General features: G+C 35.6%; 1 protein-coding gene across 1 annotated transcript; it reads left to right on the forward strand.

The window, feature by feature from the left end:
* Positions 1-6,153: 6,153 nt before the first annotated feature.
* On the forward strand, positions 6,154-12,561 carry LOC119989540 (phosphoenolpyruvate carboxylase, housekeeping isozyme-like). The gene is made up of 11 exons (XM_038835141.1): positions 6,154-6,435; positions 6,694-6,888; positions 7,287-7,678; positions 7,883-7,967; positions 8,329-8,551; positions 8,689-8,792; positions 8,905-8,992; positions 9,665-9,819; positions 9,954-10,952; positions 11,244-11,630; positions 11,845-12,561. Exons 2-11 carry the CDS (start codon positions 6,718-6,720, stop codon positions 12,139-12,141), a joined length of 2,901 nt encoding a protein of 966 aa, XP_038691069.1. The 5' UTR covers positions 6,154-6,435; positions 6,694-6,717; the 3' UTR covers positions 12,142-12,561.
* The last annotated feature ends 207 nt before the right edge of the window (positions 12,562-12,768 follow it).

Raw genomic sequence — 12,768 nt, forward strand, 5'->3', positions numbered from 1 at the left:
CCGCAACTAAAAGATGCTAAACCAAATTTCTTTGAGCTATATACTCATGCTCAATTGAAAAATCTAGAGGTGATAAGTTTTCTATGAACTCACACAAGCAAACACAAATAACAGTCATTCCCTAGCAACTATTTACACTGGGTACATTATGTTGGAATAAACATGCATGCATATAATATAATTAATTAATTAACAGTAGCAATAACAATAACAAATTGCATGCATAAATAATATCATATATTGATCAAAACAGTATCACATACGAGAACAATAACAAATTGCATATATAAACAATATCATATATTGATCAAAATAGTATCACATACAATAATAAAAACTGGAATTAAAATACCAAAACCGGAATTAGATGAGGGAGCGAGGTACGCTAACGTGAATATCCTTAAAGTGAATTTGCTCCTACCTATTGGTGTCTAGCAAATCCGAGCAATCACCTCTTAAGATACAATGCTCCTTTCACCACCTCGAAGTGACACTCCAAGCAGGTAGTACAATCGAACCAAAACCCAAAAAAATCAGTGGAAAATTATTGATTTTCTAGTAAAAATGTTGCAACCACTAGCCCATATCTTGGACTGTTGCAACTGCTATTTGACCAGATAAGATGCAACCAGACTTGACCACCGACTCTGCTCGCCCTTGCAACTAGACTTGACCACTGGCTCTGCTCGGCGGGCGGGCGCGCGCATGTGTGTTTTAATCCAAGCTCATAATGCGGAGCCTCTCACTCCCACAAAAGCTTGGGTGCTCTTGGGCCCAAAGTCTTACTTCAACACTTGAGCTTATAAACTACAAATCCACATGGTATTTTTCCAATGTGGGATTTCCATACACACACTTATTGCACTATGTTCACCATACTCATCATGGTCACTTTGAAGTCTTTTTACATTCAACCAAAAAATGATTTGGTCACACTTCCAATTCATTGTCCTTATAACAAGGATCAATTGCCCATAAATTTCATTCAATAATTATTATTGGGCTTTCAATTAATAATAGTCAAAGTATAGTTGACCATCATTTTCCAACACATTAAGCCAAAAAAGAGAGGAATATGCGGAGTTTAAAACAAGAAGAAAAAGGTGAAGACTGAATTTTCTTTTTTTTTTTTCAAACTTTGAACATTATTCAGGATCTCTAAAGTAATTGTTATATGTTAAAGTAATCAATAAAGTAAACTATTATTCGTCAAAATACAACACTTCGAACTAGTCAAAAAGAATAAATATGAAAATCGGTACTTCATATCCATCGTGATTTCATATAGATTCAATAGGTCCATTTGATAAGTTATCTTTCTCATGATATGCACTACCCAAACTATGGTCTTTTAACAAATACATATATATTATAGATAAATGTCTTCAATAATTTAGTAATGTAACTACATGAAAATTTAAATTTACCATAAGAGTAAAGGCATTTTTAAGAGGAAAAAAGAAAAGAAAGGTGAGTTATATATTACTACATAAAAGTCAAAATAAAACAATTTTTAAGTTTCAACCCAAAATCACAAAGGAACAATACAAAATAATTAAACAATTTTGAAAATCATTATCATTAATTAATTAATTAATTAACTAACCTCGTAATGAGGACAATTTCATGCACTCTATTCTCGAGAGCTTAATTTCTTGAAACACATTCATCAATATCAATTCGAAAATCTAGACGTGATAAGCACGCTTGTCGGTTACTGAATAAGCTCTAATATATCTCTCCCAATAATTCGGGCGGCTTATCACCAATTACTCCAACTAAACGACAAAAATATCAACTAGACTTTCGACTTTTCAAGTACTGTTGAAAGGTCAATATGGCCGGCTCCTGATGTTTCTAAGGTGATGACATATTTTCACATGCGTACACACAATTATATATATAGAACAATTTTTCCATGGGCACCTAAATTGTGCCTTTAAAATACGTCCCTATGTTTTTATCATTGGTTTTAAATGTGTGGGACTCAAAACAATGGACCCCACTTGTCATTTCACTCATCCACACCCTTAAAAAGTGATGCGTATTTTAAGTGCGCAACTTAAGTGTCCATTGGAGAATTCTTATATATATATGTATGTATGTATGTATATATATGTATGTATGTATATATGTATATGACCAAAAATATTATATATATGCACAAAAAGACATGTTTATGTAACATATTTAATATAAAACACGCATGCACGAACTCAATTTTCTTCACACCCAAACCACTAGTATCATACAATTTAGCTCGAGAGATTCACCAATTAGACTATGACTCAAATGGTTAATCGTGCATATAGACCAATGTTACCACTTGTACAGGAACAAGTATGTGGAAGTTATATATATTATACGGGAACATGTATGTTTGTGTGAAAGTTATATATATGAGGTTAATTTTAATCGGCCTAAATTTCCGTGCAAAATTGTCATGACTTAACCACTTCAAAATCACAAAAACTATTCCACATGACAATTGAATCTACCCAGAAAAAATAATATACATGCCTTTACCATCATATTATTGTTATTGTTCCTTCTGATTTAATTCAAGTATTTTACTGATTCGTCATACATATACAATCCGGCCTTTCTTCAATTCTTAATACAAATAATAGTATGTGTTCCTCCTCTAATCAATAGAAATAAAATATTGGAGGAAATTAAACCATAAGCAGATATTGTTTGTGAATAATTTCAAGGTAGTGTTCATGAACACCTTCCCTACAATTATCATTTCTTACGTTGTTCATCCTCAAATCTTTTCTCAGAAATTATGACCTCCTGTCCTTGGAGACACTATTTCGAATTAAAAAATGATAAATTTTCATATTATTCTTGATTCTTTTTTGCACATAAGTCACCAAATGTCAAACGCAATAAAACACATAACTCACTCTTGTTAATTTTCAACCTGGTCGACACTCTGCCCCTATAACCTTCTCGGAAAATCAAACGAAAGAGAAGAACAATGAAAACACTTCAGTTAGCCCACTCTACCGAGGTGGCATGCTGGAGAGCCTACTCAGACAAAAATTTTCATTTTTTTAATTGATAAGCATGATTAGCATAATGATTTGATTTGATGAAAGAAATTTATGTAACATGTCGAATGGATGCATCCATGAAAAAAAAATCAGTGGTCAAAAGATGTGAATTTGAATCCTTGTCCACAATTAAAAGATGCTAAACCAAATTTCTTTAAACTATATACTCATCCTCAATTGGAAAATCTAGAGGTGATAAGTTTTCTAGTTAGTATTTTTTTCTACATGACCACAAAATGTCTAGATAACTATCTAAACTCACACAAGCAAACACAAATAATAGTCATTCCCTATCAACTACTTATATCTTGCCCAATTAAGTCAAAAAAAGAGAGAGGAATATGCGGAGTTTAAAACAAGAAGAATAAGGTGAACACTGACTTTTTTTTATTTTTTTTCAAACTTCGAACATTATTCAGGATCTCAAAAGTAATTGTTATATGTTAAAGTAATCAATAAAGTAAACTATTATTCGTCAAAATAAAACACTTCGAAGTAGTCAAAAAGAATAAATATGAAAATCGAGACTTCATATCCGTCACGATATCATATAGATTCAATAGATACGTACTTTTGATAAGTTATCTTTCTCATGATATGCACAACCCAAAATATGGTTTTTAACAAATACATATATATTATAGATAAATGTCTTCAATAATTTAGTAATGTAACTACATGAAAATTTAAATTTACCATAACAGTAAGAGTCAAGGCATTTTTAAGAGGAAAAAATAAAAGAAAGGTGAGTTATATATTACTACATAAAAGTCAAAATATAACAATTTTGAGTTTCAACCCAAAATCACAAAGGAAAATTTAAAAATAATTAAACAATTTTGAAAATCATTATCATTAATTATTTAATTAATTAACTAACCTCGTAATGAGGACTATTTCATGCACTCTATTCTCGAGAGCTTAATTTCTTGAAACACATTCATCGATATCAATTCGAAAATCTAGACGTGATAAGCACTCTTGTCGGTTACTGAATAAGCTATAATATATCTCTCCCAATAATTCGGGCGGCTAATCACCAATTACTCCAACTAAACGACAAAAAATCAACTAGACTTTCGACTTTTCAAGTAATGTTGAAAGGTCAATATGGCCGGCTCCTGATTTTTCTAAGGTGATGACATATTTTCACATGCGTACACACAATTATATATATAGAACAATTTTGGTACGAGCACTTAAATTGTGCGTTTAAAATACGTCTATATGTTTTTATCATTGGTTTTAAATGTGTGGGACCCAAAATAATAGACCCCACTTATCATTTCACTCATCCACACCCTTAAAGGTAATACGTATTTTAAGTGCGCAACTTAAGTGTGCATTAGAGAATTCTTATATATATATATATATATATATGTATATGACCAAAAATATTATATATATGCACAAAAAGACATGTTTATGTAACATGTTTAATATATTACACGCATGCACGAACTCAATTTTCTTCACACCCAAATCACTAGTTGGAGTAATAAGAATTTATGTGTATCACCCTGATAACCCCGGTTCGAATCCTCCATTTAAAAAAAAAAACTCAATTTTCTTCAAAATTAAATATATTCGTGCAACCTACTTATTTAAATATTAAGAGTAACTTAGCACTTCTTTAGCCCAATAATGAAGCACGAACCAATCACAATTAGGTGAAGTTTCTACATATATATAAATGAGAAAGTCCACTAATGTTTTTGACAGTTGCCGGGCAATGTGTGCATCACACCTCATAGTACTGGATCATATATTTTAATATTTTACATATAATAATTTTATTTTAATTATGATCTTTATTATTCTTAGAATAATCTAAAAATTGGATTAATAACCTAAAGAGACATCATTAAGAATATATATTTTTTATTCCATTGTGTAACAACTTAATCATCCATTCCCAACCACAATTTTGTCTTATACCTACTCTGATTCCTAATGAGATCTATTAATCTTAGCAAATCACATTGGAGGAATCACAACTTTTGTCACACATTGGGCTTCGAACTTACTTATTCTGTATTCAGGTGATAAATTTATCTGTGCGTGCATCTGGCGACCCGAATTTAGGTTCATATTAGAATATTGAAAAAGTAAACTTATGTTCTCGAGAGATTAGTATATAGGGGGGCAAAACCTCATATACACTTATAGGGGAAAATAAACTTATTTAATTAGTATGGTGTTGTAGTGATATAACCACTTGAGTGACAGTTTTATTGGTGAATTTATTTGAGGCAAAATTCTATGGACTCGGGAGGTTATGAGTTCAATTTCCACTGGAAGCAATATCTTTATGGTCACGCGTTAGATTTTGACCTAACTTACCTTGTCGTTAAGTGGAAACCTTTTATGCGCACAATTGATTGACCGAATTTAAGCCCATATCGGATATCTAGAAGGACAAACTGTATGATGTCGTTGTCAGTTACCTAAAAAATAAAAAAGTATTTATGGTGATATAGATGTGAATAAAAATGGAGAAAGGCAATATACATGCCATACAAACATAGATTTGTTGATTATGAATACAAATAAAGAAAAATAACTTAAATAGGAAAGCGCATAATTGTGCATTTACTTTTTGACTAAGAGAGAATTGAATATAATTAAATTTTCTAATTTCTTAATGATTTGAAATGAATCATTTTGAACAATCCCCATAATTATATCTTCTTCTTCCTAATTATCCTCTTAATTTCCCTATTATTATAAATAATATTTAATCCTTTTAAAATATAGATTTCTCCTATTAAAAAATATATTTTCAAAGATCATTCCAATAATATAATCTTTAATTACATCAGAGTCGTATATCATCGTGGTGATAAGGTTTGAACTCCCTCACCCATTTCAAAAAATATCATTTTAATTTAGGAAATCTTTTTGGGATTCTCCTTCTATTTATTTTCAGACAAGGAAAAGTTAAAAGAAAAGAAGAGAAAGTAACACTGAGAAAAAGCATAATCCATAGCATATTCCATTAATTAGTTTTCCACTTTTCCATGCATAGGAACAAAACAAGCAAACTAGTCAAAACGTATTAGAAACTTCAGACCTAAAAGGAGAAGAAGAGAAGTTGCTATTCACATGTTACTCTCTTCAGTTTCACTGTTCAAGTTTGGCATCCCGTAGAAGACGAACTACTGACAGAGACAAAAAATAGATAGATACATTCAGAGAGATCCAAAAATATATACATATTAAAACAAGGTCAAATTGCCTTTGTGATACTCCGTTTCTTCTCTCCTCCTATTCCTATAAAGTAGTGTACTTTGTGCACTAGATTGGATCACCGCAACACCCACAAAGGCCTTCGCTTTCTCTTCCCTCTCTCCGAGTCTCACACACCCAATTTCAGGTACTGCATTGTCTACAACTGTGTTAAATAATCTGCATCTGGGTATCACGAATCACTGTTATTCCCCTCGACACATATAAAGAATTGTTTTGGGTTTTATACACTTCTCTCTTATCCACGATCTTTAGGTTCCTTTTTGATATGAATTTGTGGTTGTTTTGATTTAGATTTGGTTCAAATCTAGTTGCTTTTAGATTTTGTGGGTTCTCTTGGTGTTGGATTTGAATTCAAAAGGTCTTTATTTGGTTTGTGATTTAGGAGAAGCTTGAGAGACTGTGAAGAATGGCTGCGAATCGGAATCTGGAGAAGCTGGCATCGATTGATGCACAGCTACGGCTCTTGGTTCCTGGAAAAGTGAGCGAAGACGACAAATTGGTTGAATATGATGCTCTGCTTTTGGATCGGTTTCTTGATATCCTCCAGGACTTGCACGGCGAAGATCTCAAGGAAACGGTGTGCTGTCAAATTCTGGCTTCTCTTGTTCTTAATTTTTTTGTCCAATATGTGGTGGAATTTGATATGAAATTTGATTTGATTTGATAAATCCATTGAATAATAAGTGTGTAGAGTGGTCAGAGTGGAAGAGTTGTTGTGACTGAAAACCCAATTCAGTCAGTATTTTGGGGGGTTTAAGGTAGTTACGGTTCAGTATCAGGTTCTTATTAAATGTTTGACTTAATATTGTGGGATTTGGATTTGACATCTTTTTCTTTTGCCACTTAATCCACTTACATCTGAAAATTGGTCGGAAACTACATGGGCATGTAGTTGTCTTTGTTTTTGTAACAGTAAATACTGAATGAGATGGCCTTTTTTCCGGCTGCACTAATTGGTCATGTTGAATTTGTTAGGTTCAAGAGTGTTATGAGCTTTCTGCTGAGTATGAGGGTAAGCATGATCCAAAGAAGCTTGAGGAGCTTGGGAATGTCATTACCAGTCTGGATCCGGGTGACTCAATTGTCATTGCTAAATCTTTCTCACACATGCTTAACTTGGCCAACTTGGCTGAGGAGGTTCAGATTGCTTACCACAGACGGATCAAGTTGAAGAAGGGTGACTTTGCTGATGAGAATTCTGCAGCTACTGAGTCAGACATTGAAGAAACTTTTAAGAGGCTTGTGGGTGAACTGAAGAAGTCTCCCGAGGAAGTTTTTGATGCTCTGAAGAATCAGACTGTGGATCTGGTTCTTACTGCTCACCCTACTCAATCAGTCCGCAGATCTTTGCTTCAGAAACATGCAAGGTTTGTTCAGCTTCTATTGTTTTGAGCTTAACTTAGATATCACCCAACAGTGACAAAATGGAAAAAAGAAGTGGAGATTCCATTGTGTCTATTAGCGATCTTCGGTTACGATGAGTTTTAGTTCAAGTTGAAATGTGCAGATTCCTTTTACTGGATGGAGATATTTAGGAGGTTTTTATGACGTTGGTTTTCTGTTTTGTTCAGGATACGGAATTGTCTAACCCAGCTGTATGCCAAAGACATTACTCCAGATGATAAGCAGGAGCTTGATGAGGCTCTACAAAGAGAGGTAGTTCTTACCCCCTTTTGCTTGAGATCTATCTTGCAACATTTTCTTAAATTTTGTTGAAAATATTGGCTTACATTTGCATTGCATTTGATCTTTCTGGCTATTGGCAGAACTTTGTGTAAAACACATAGAAGCATTTTTGGAATTGGAATTTTTTGCGAAACTTAGCTTCTTTTTTGTAGATTGAAAGAATTTGATTGGTGTGACTATAGTTTTACCTGAATCAAACTTGAACGGAATATGTGTTTAAGAGTTACTTAGAAAGTCAAACAACACATGTTTAAAGGCCTTTCTCTCTCTCTCTTGCAACAGTAGCAATACTAATTTTGGTCCTTTTTCTTAAATAATCTCTTTGATGTAGATTCAAGCTGCATTTCGGACAGATGAGATTCGAAGGACTCCTCCTACTCCACAAGATGAGATGAGAGCAGGAATGAGCTATTTCCATGAGACAATTTGGAAGGGTGTCCCTAAATTCTTGCGCCGTGTTGATACAGCTTTGAAGAACATAGGGATTAATGAGCGTGTACCTTATAATGCTCCCCTTATTCAATTTTCTTCTTGGATGGGTGGTGATCGTGATGGTATGATCCTGTAGTCTTGGATAAAACATTTTTTACTTTCTATGTTGGTGCTTTTTTGTCCTTTATAGCCATGGGTAAAAGTGCGAATGTTGTCACTGCTCCCTCTCTAATCATAATGTTGTTGCTATGAAATCCAGGTAATCCAAGGGTCACTCCCGAAGTCACCAGGGATGTTTGTTTATTGGCTAGAATGATGGCTGCTAATTTGTATTACTCCCAAATCGAAGATCTGATGTTCGAGGTGTAACATCACTTCTCTTTTTTCTGATTTGCTAAGGAGTTGTACGAGTCTTTGTACGAATTATGTTTCATTCCACAGTGTGTTAATATCTTTTTTGTATTTCTCTTGGCAGTTGTCCATGTGGCGTTGCAATGACGAGCTTCGTGTCCGTGCTGAAATGCTCCATAGGAACTCAAAGAGAGATGCAAAGCACTACATAGGTAAAGCTTCAATTTATGATAAGAATACCTTCCCTTATGTGCTTTATGTTTGAATCAAGGCATTACATATCTGACGAGATAAATTGTCAAGAGTTCTTTCAATGTGTATTCCATGAGGAAATGAGATGTAGATTTGCATATTCTAAAAAGTTGCTTGAGTGACTCTAGCAAAGCTTGTATACTTTATTTTCTATAAAATGTTGGAAGTTGTTTATTACTCCTTCAAGCTGTAATTTTTTTCCCCGACCTCTTCTCTTTTCTTTTTTTTTCCTTCCTTCTTTCTTTCTTCCTTCTTCTTTTTTTAGCCCTCCTGTGCGAGTTAACATGTGCACATCATCTTTTGATGTTGTTTTAATGTTCATATATGCATAATATTGACAAGGACATATAATTGAGTCTAATTAATGATTTTCTCCGGAACGTATTTTGCAAATGGAAAATGCTTCGTCCCCCCAATTTTTTACCCCCATTTTAACCCTCAATCACGTGGCATGTTGTATGTTTGGTGGGCCCTACATATGTGTTCATAATCAATGGATGGAGGGTTAAAATGATGGGCACTATTTGGGGGCCTGCAGCATTTGCTCTTTGCAAATCAAGTAATACAGTAACACTATAGTTTATGAGATGGTTAGTTAATCTAATTGCTATCATTGGAATGACTGTATGCAGAATTTTGGAAGCAAGTCCCTCCAAGCGAACCTTATCGTGTGATTCTCGGTGATTTGAGGGATAAGCTATATCAAACACGTGAACGTTCTCGTCATTTACTAGCTCATGGCTACTCTGACATCCCAGAAGAGGCAACTTTAACAAATGTCGAGCAGGTAACCATTTTAGTTTTGATATATTCCTTTCAGAAATCGTAGGAATGAATAACGTGATGATTTATTTGTTTCTCTGCGTTATCCTCACCTCGACTCGATTTATATTGACTTGTTTTTATATGTTTTTTGGGTAGTTTTTGGAGCCCCTTGAACTCTGTTATAAATCACTTTGTGCTTGTGGTGATCGGTCAATTGCTGATGGAAGCCTTCTTGATTTCTTGAGGCAAGTCTCTACGTTTGGACTGTCACTTGTGAGACTAGATATTAGGCAAGAGTCAGACCGTCACACTGATGTCATGGATGCTATCACAAAGCACTTGGACATTGGTTCTTACCGAGACTGGTCCGAAGAAAAGCGACAAGAATGGCTTTTATCTGAACTCAGTGGCAAGCGCCCATTGTTTGGCCCTGATCTTCCGAAAACTGAAGAAATTGCTGATGTGTTGGACACCTTTCATGTCATAGCAGAACTACCATCTGATAATTTTGGAGCATACATCATCTCAATGGCTACTGCACCTTCTGATGTGCTTGCGGTGGAGCTTCTGCAACGGGAATGCCATGTGAAGGAACCATTAAGAGTTGTTCCACTGTTTGAGAAGCTTGCAGATTTGGAAGCTGCTCCTGCTGCCCTATCTCGGCTATTCTCAATAGATTGGTACAGAAATCGGATCAATGGAAAGCAGGAAGTCATGATTGGGTACTCAGATTCCGGTAAAGATGCTGGGCGATTCTCTGCTGCTTGGCAGCTATATAAGGCTCAGGAGGACCTTATAAAGGTCGCTAAACAATACAGTGTTAAGCTAACCATGTTCCATGGTCGTGGTGGAACTGTTGGCAGAGGTGGTGGTCCCACACATCTTGCTATCTTATCTCAGCCACCAGACACTATTCATGGATCACTACGTGTCACTGTTCAAGGTGAAGTTATTGAGCAATCCTTTGGAGAGGAGCACTTGTGCTTTAGAACGCTTCAGCGTTTCACAGCTGCCACGCTTGAGCATGGTATGCGTCCCCCAGTTTCACCAAAACCAGAATGGCGTGCATTGATGGATGATATGGCCATTATTGCCACAGAGGAGTACCGCTCCATTGTTTTTCAAGAGCCACGATTTGTAGAGTATTTTCGCCTTGTAAGTAAAACTATATTGGCGAACATGTAGCCCAGTGATAGAGTTGCAGGGGTGCAACCTAGAGATTTAAGTTCAATTCAATTCCTCTAAACGGCCTCTCCACATATTATGTGGGGGTAAGTCTGCGTTCATCTTATATGTCTCTGACCCCGCCCACTGCAGGACTCTTGGGATTTACTAAGTAAAACCATGCATCTTTGTTTGCTGTTGATGTTATTTTGAACTTATGGAAGGCTTGGTTTTTTTTTCTTCTTCTTTTATTAATGATTACTATTTTGCTGGTTATTTTAGGCCTCACCGGAGTTGGAATATGGAAGGATGAACATTGGAAGCCGTCCATCAAAGCGCAAGCCAAGTGGTGGTATTGAATCTCTTCGTGCAATCCCATGGATTTTCGCATGGACGCAGACAAGATTTCATCTCCCAGTGTGGTTGGGTTTTGGAGCTGCATTCAAGTATATCGTTCAGAAGGACATTAGGAATCTTCATATGATGCAAGAGATGTACAATTTATGGCCTTTCTTTAGGGTTACCATTGATCTAGTTGAAATGGTTTTCGCCAAGGGCGACCCTGGTATCGCTGCCTTGTATGATAAGCTCCTAGTTTCTGAAGACCTTTGGGCATTTGGGGAGAAGTTGAGGTCCAATTATGAAGAAACCAAAAGCTTTCTCCTCCAGGTAAATTCAAAACCCGAAAGACCCTAAACCTTTTCTGCTAAGATTATTCCTTGTTTTTCTGTTACTCCGACAATTGTTCAGAGATGAAATTCAAATGATGGACAGACATTCTGACATCTGATCTGCAAATGATTTTGGAAATGTTTTTGAGAGGTTACCAATTTTTTAGAGTTGAAGAACTCATTCTCCTTTGTTTTTTTTTTTCTGTTACTAGGTTGCCGGACACAGAGATGTTCTTGAAGGAGACCCCTACTTGAAGCAACGACTCAGACTTCGTGATTCATACATCACAACCCTCAACGTTTGCCAGGCTTACACTCTAAAACGTATCCGAGATCCAAACTACCACGTGAAGGTTCGTCCTCATATCACAAGGGACATCATGGAATCAAGCAAGCCTGCTGATGAGCTTGTGAAGCTGAATCCAACGAGCGACTATGCCCCTGGTTTGGAGGACACCCTAATCTTAACCATGAAGGGTATTGCCGCTGGCTTGCAGAACACTGGTTAAAAAATCCCGTACTGTCATTTCAGAACACTCCTTTTGTTTCTATCTATAGATGGGTTTCCACTGCATCACAAAAACTTCCCTACTGAGTTATCTAGACCAAATGTTGTTGTGGTTTGAAATATTCGGTTCGAGGTGGAATATTTTTGGCCACCTTGTTCAGCTTGTACGAGCTTATTATTGAGCTGTAAGACTATAAGAACAGCGGTCTCTATTGTTGCCAGGGATGAACGAAAACCAAGCCAAGCTTTTCCCCCTGTTTGGCTAAAACTGGCTTGCACTGCTTGGAATGAACTTGCTATACTGTTTTCCCTACTTTATTGGTAATACTTAGAAACATAGGGAGAACTCTGAAAGGTTGTAATCCCAAAGGTTTGAGCAGAAAAGTATAAAGATGCCATAATACTACTTGTTTCTTTTTAATTGAAGCTCACAAGGCAAGATAGATGGTTCAAGTTAAAGACGGAAAACATGGATACGTGGTAAATAAATAACCTTTTGACATGCAATCTTGACATGTTTGTTTGTTTCATGCATGATCCTAAAGCTATACTGGTTTCAGTTCGTGCATATGATTGTAGTCTGCAGAATCTACTTTGTGGTCAAAAGTGAATACTGACATAGGAATCT

Source organism: Tripterygium wilfordii, chromosome 21 (genome assembly GCF_013401445.1).
Source record: "Tripterygium wilfordii isolate XIE 37 chromosome 21, ASM1340144v1, whole genome shotgun sequence".
NCBI lineage: Eukaryota > Viridiplantae > Streptophyta > Magnoliopsida > Celastrales > Celastraceae > Tripterygium > Tripterygium wilfordii.

What these genes read in the sequence shown, in the direction of transcription:
- LOC119989540 (XM_038835141.1), top strand. Translation starts at nt 6,718, where the DNA reads ATGGCTGCGAATCGGAATCTGGAGAAGCTGGCATCGATTGATGCACAG. An exon ending in AGATGCAAAGCACTACATAG is followed by an intron (nt 8,993 to 9,664) that starts GTAAAGCTTCAA and finishes GACTGTATGCAG; the next exon opens with AATTTTGGAAGCAAGTCCCT. An exon ending in CCAAAAGCTTTCTCCTCCAG is followed by an intron (nt 11,631 to 11,844) that starts GTAAATTCAAAA and finishes TTCTGTTACTAG; the next exon opens with GTTGCCGGACACAGAGATGT.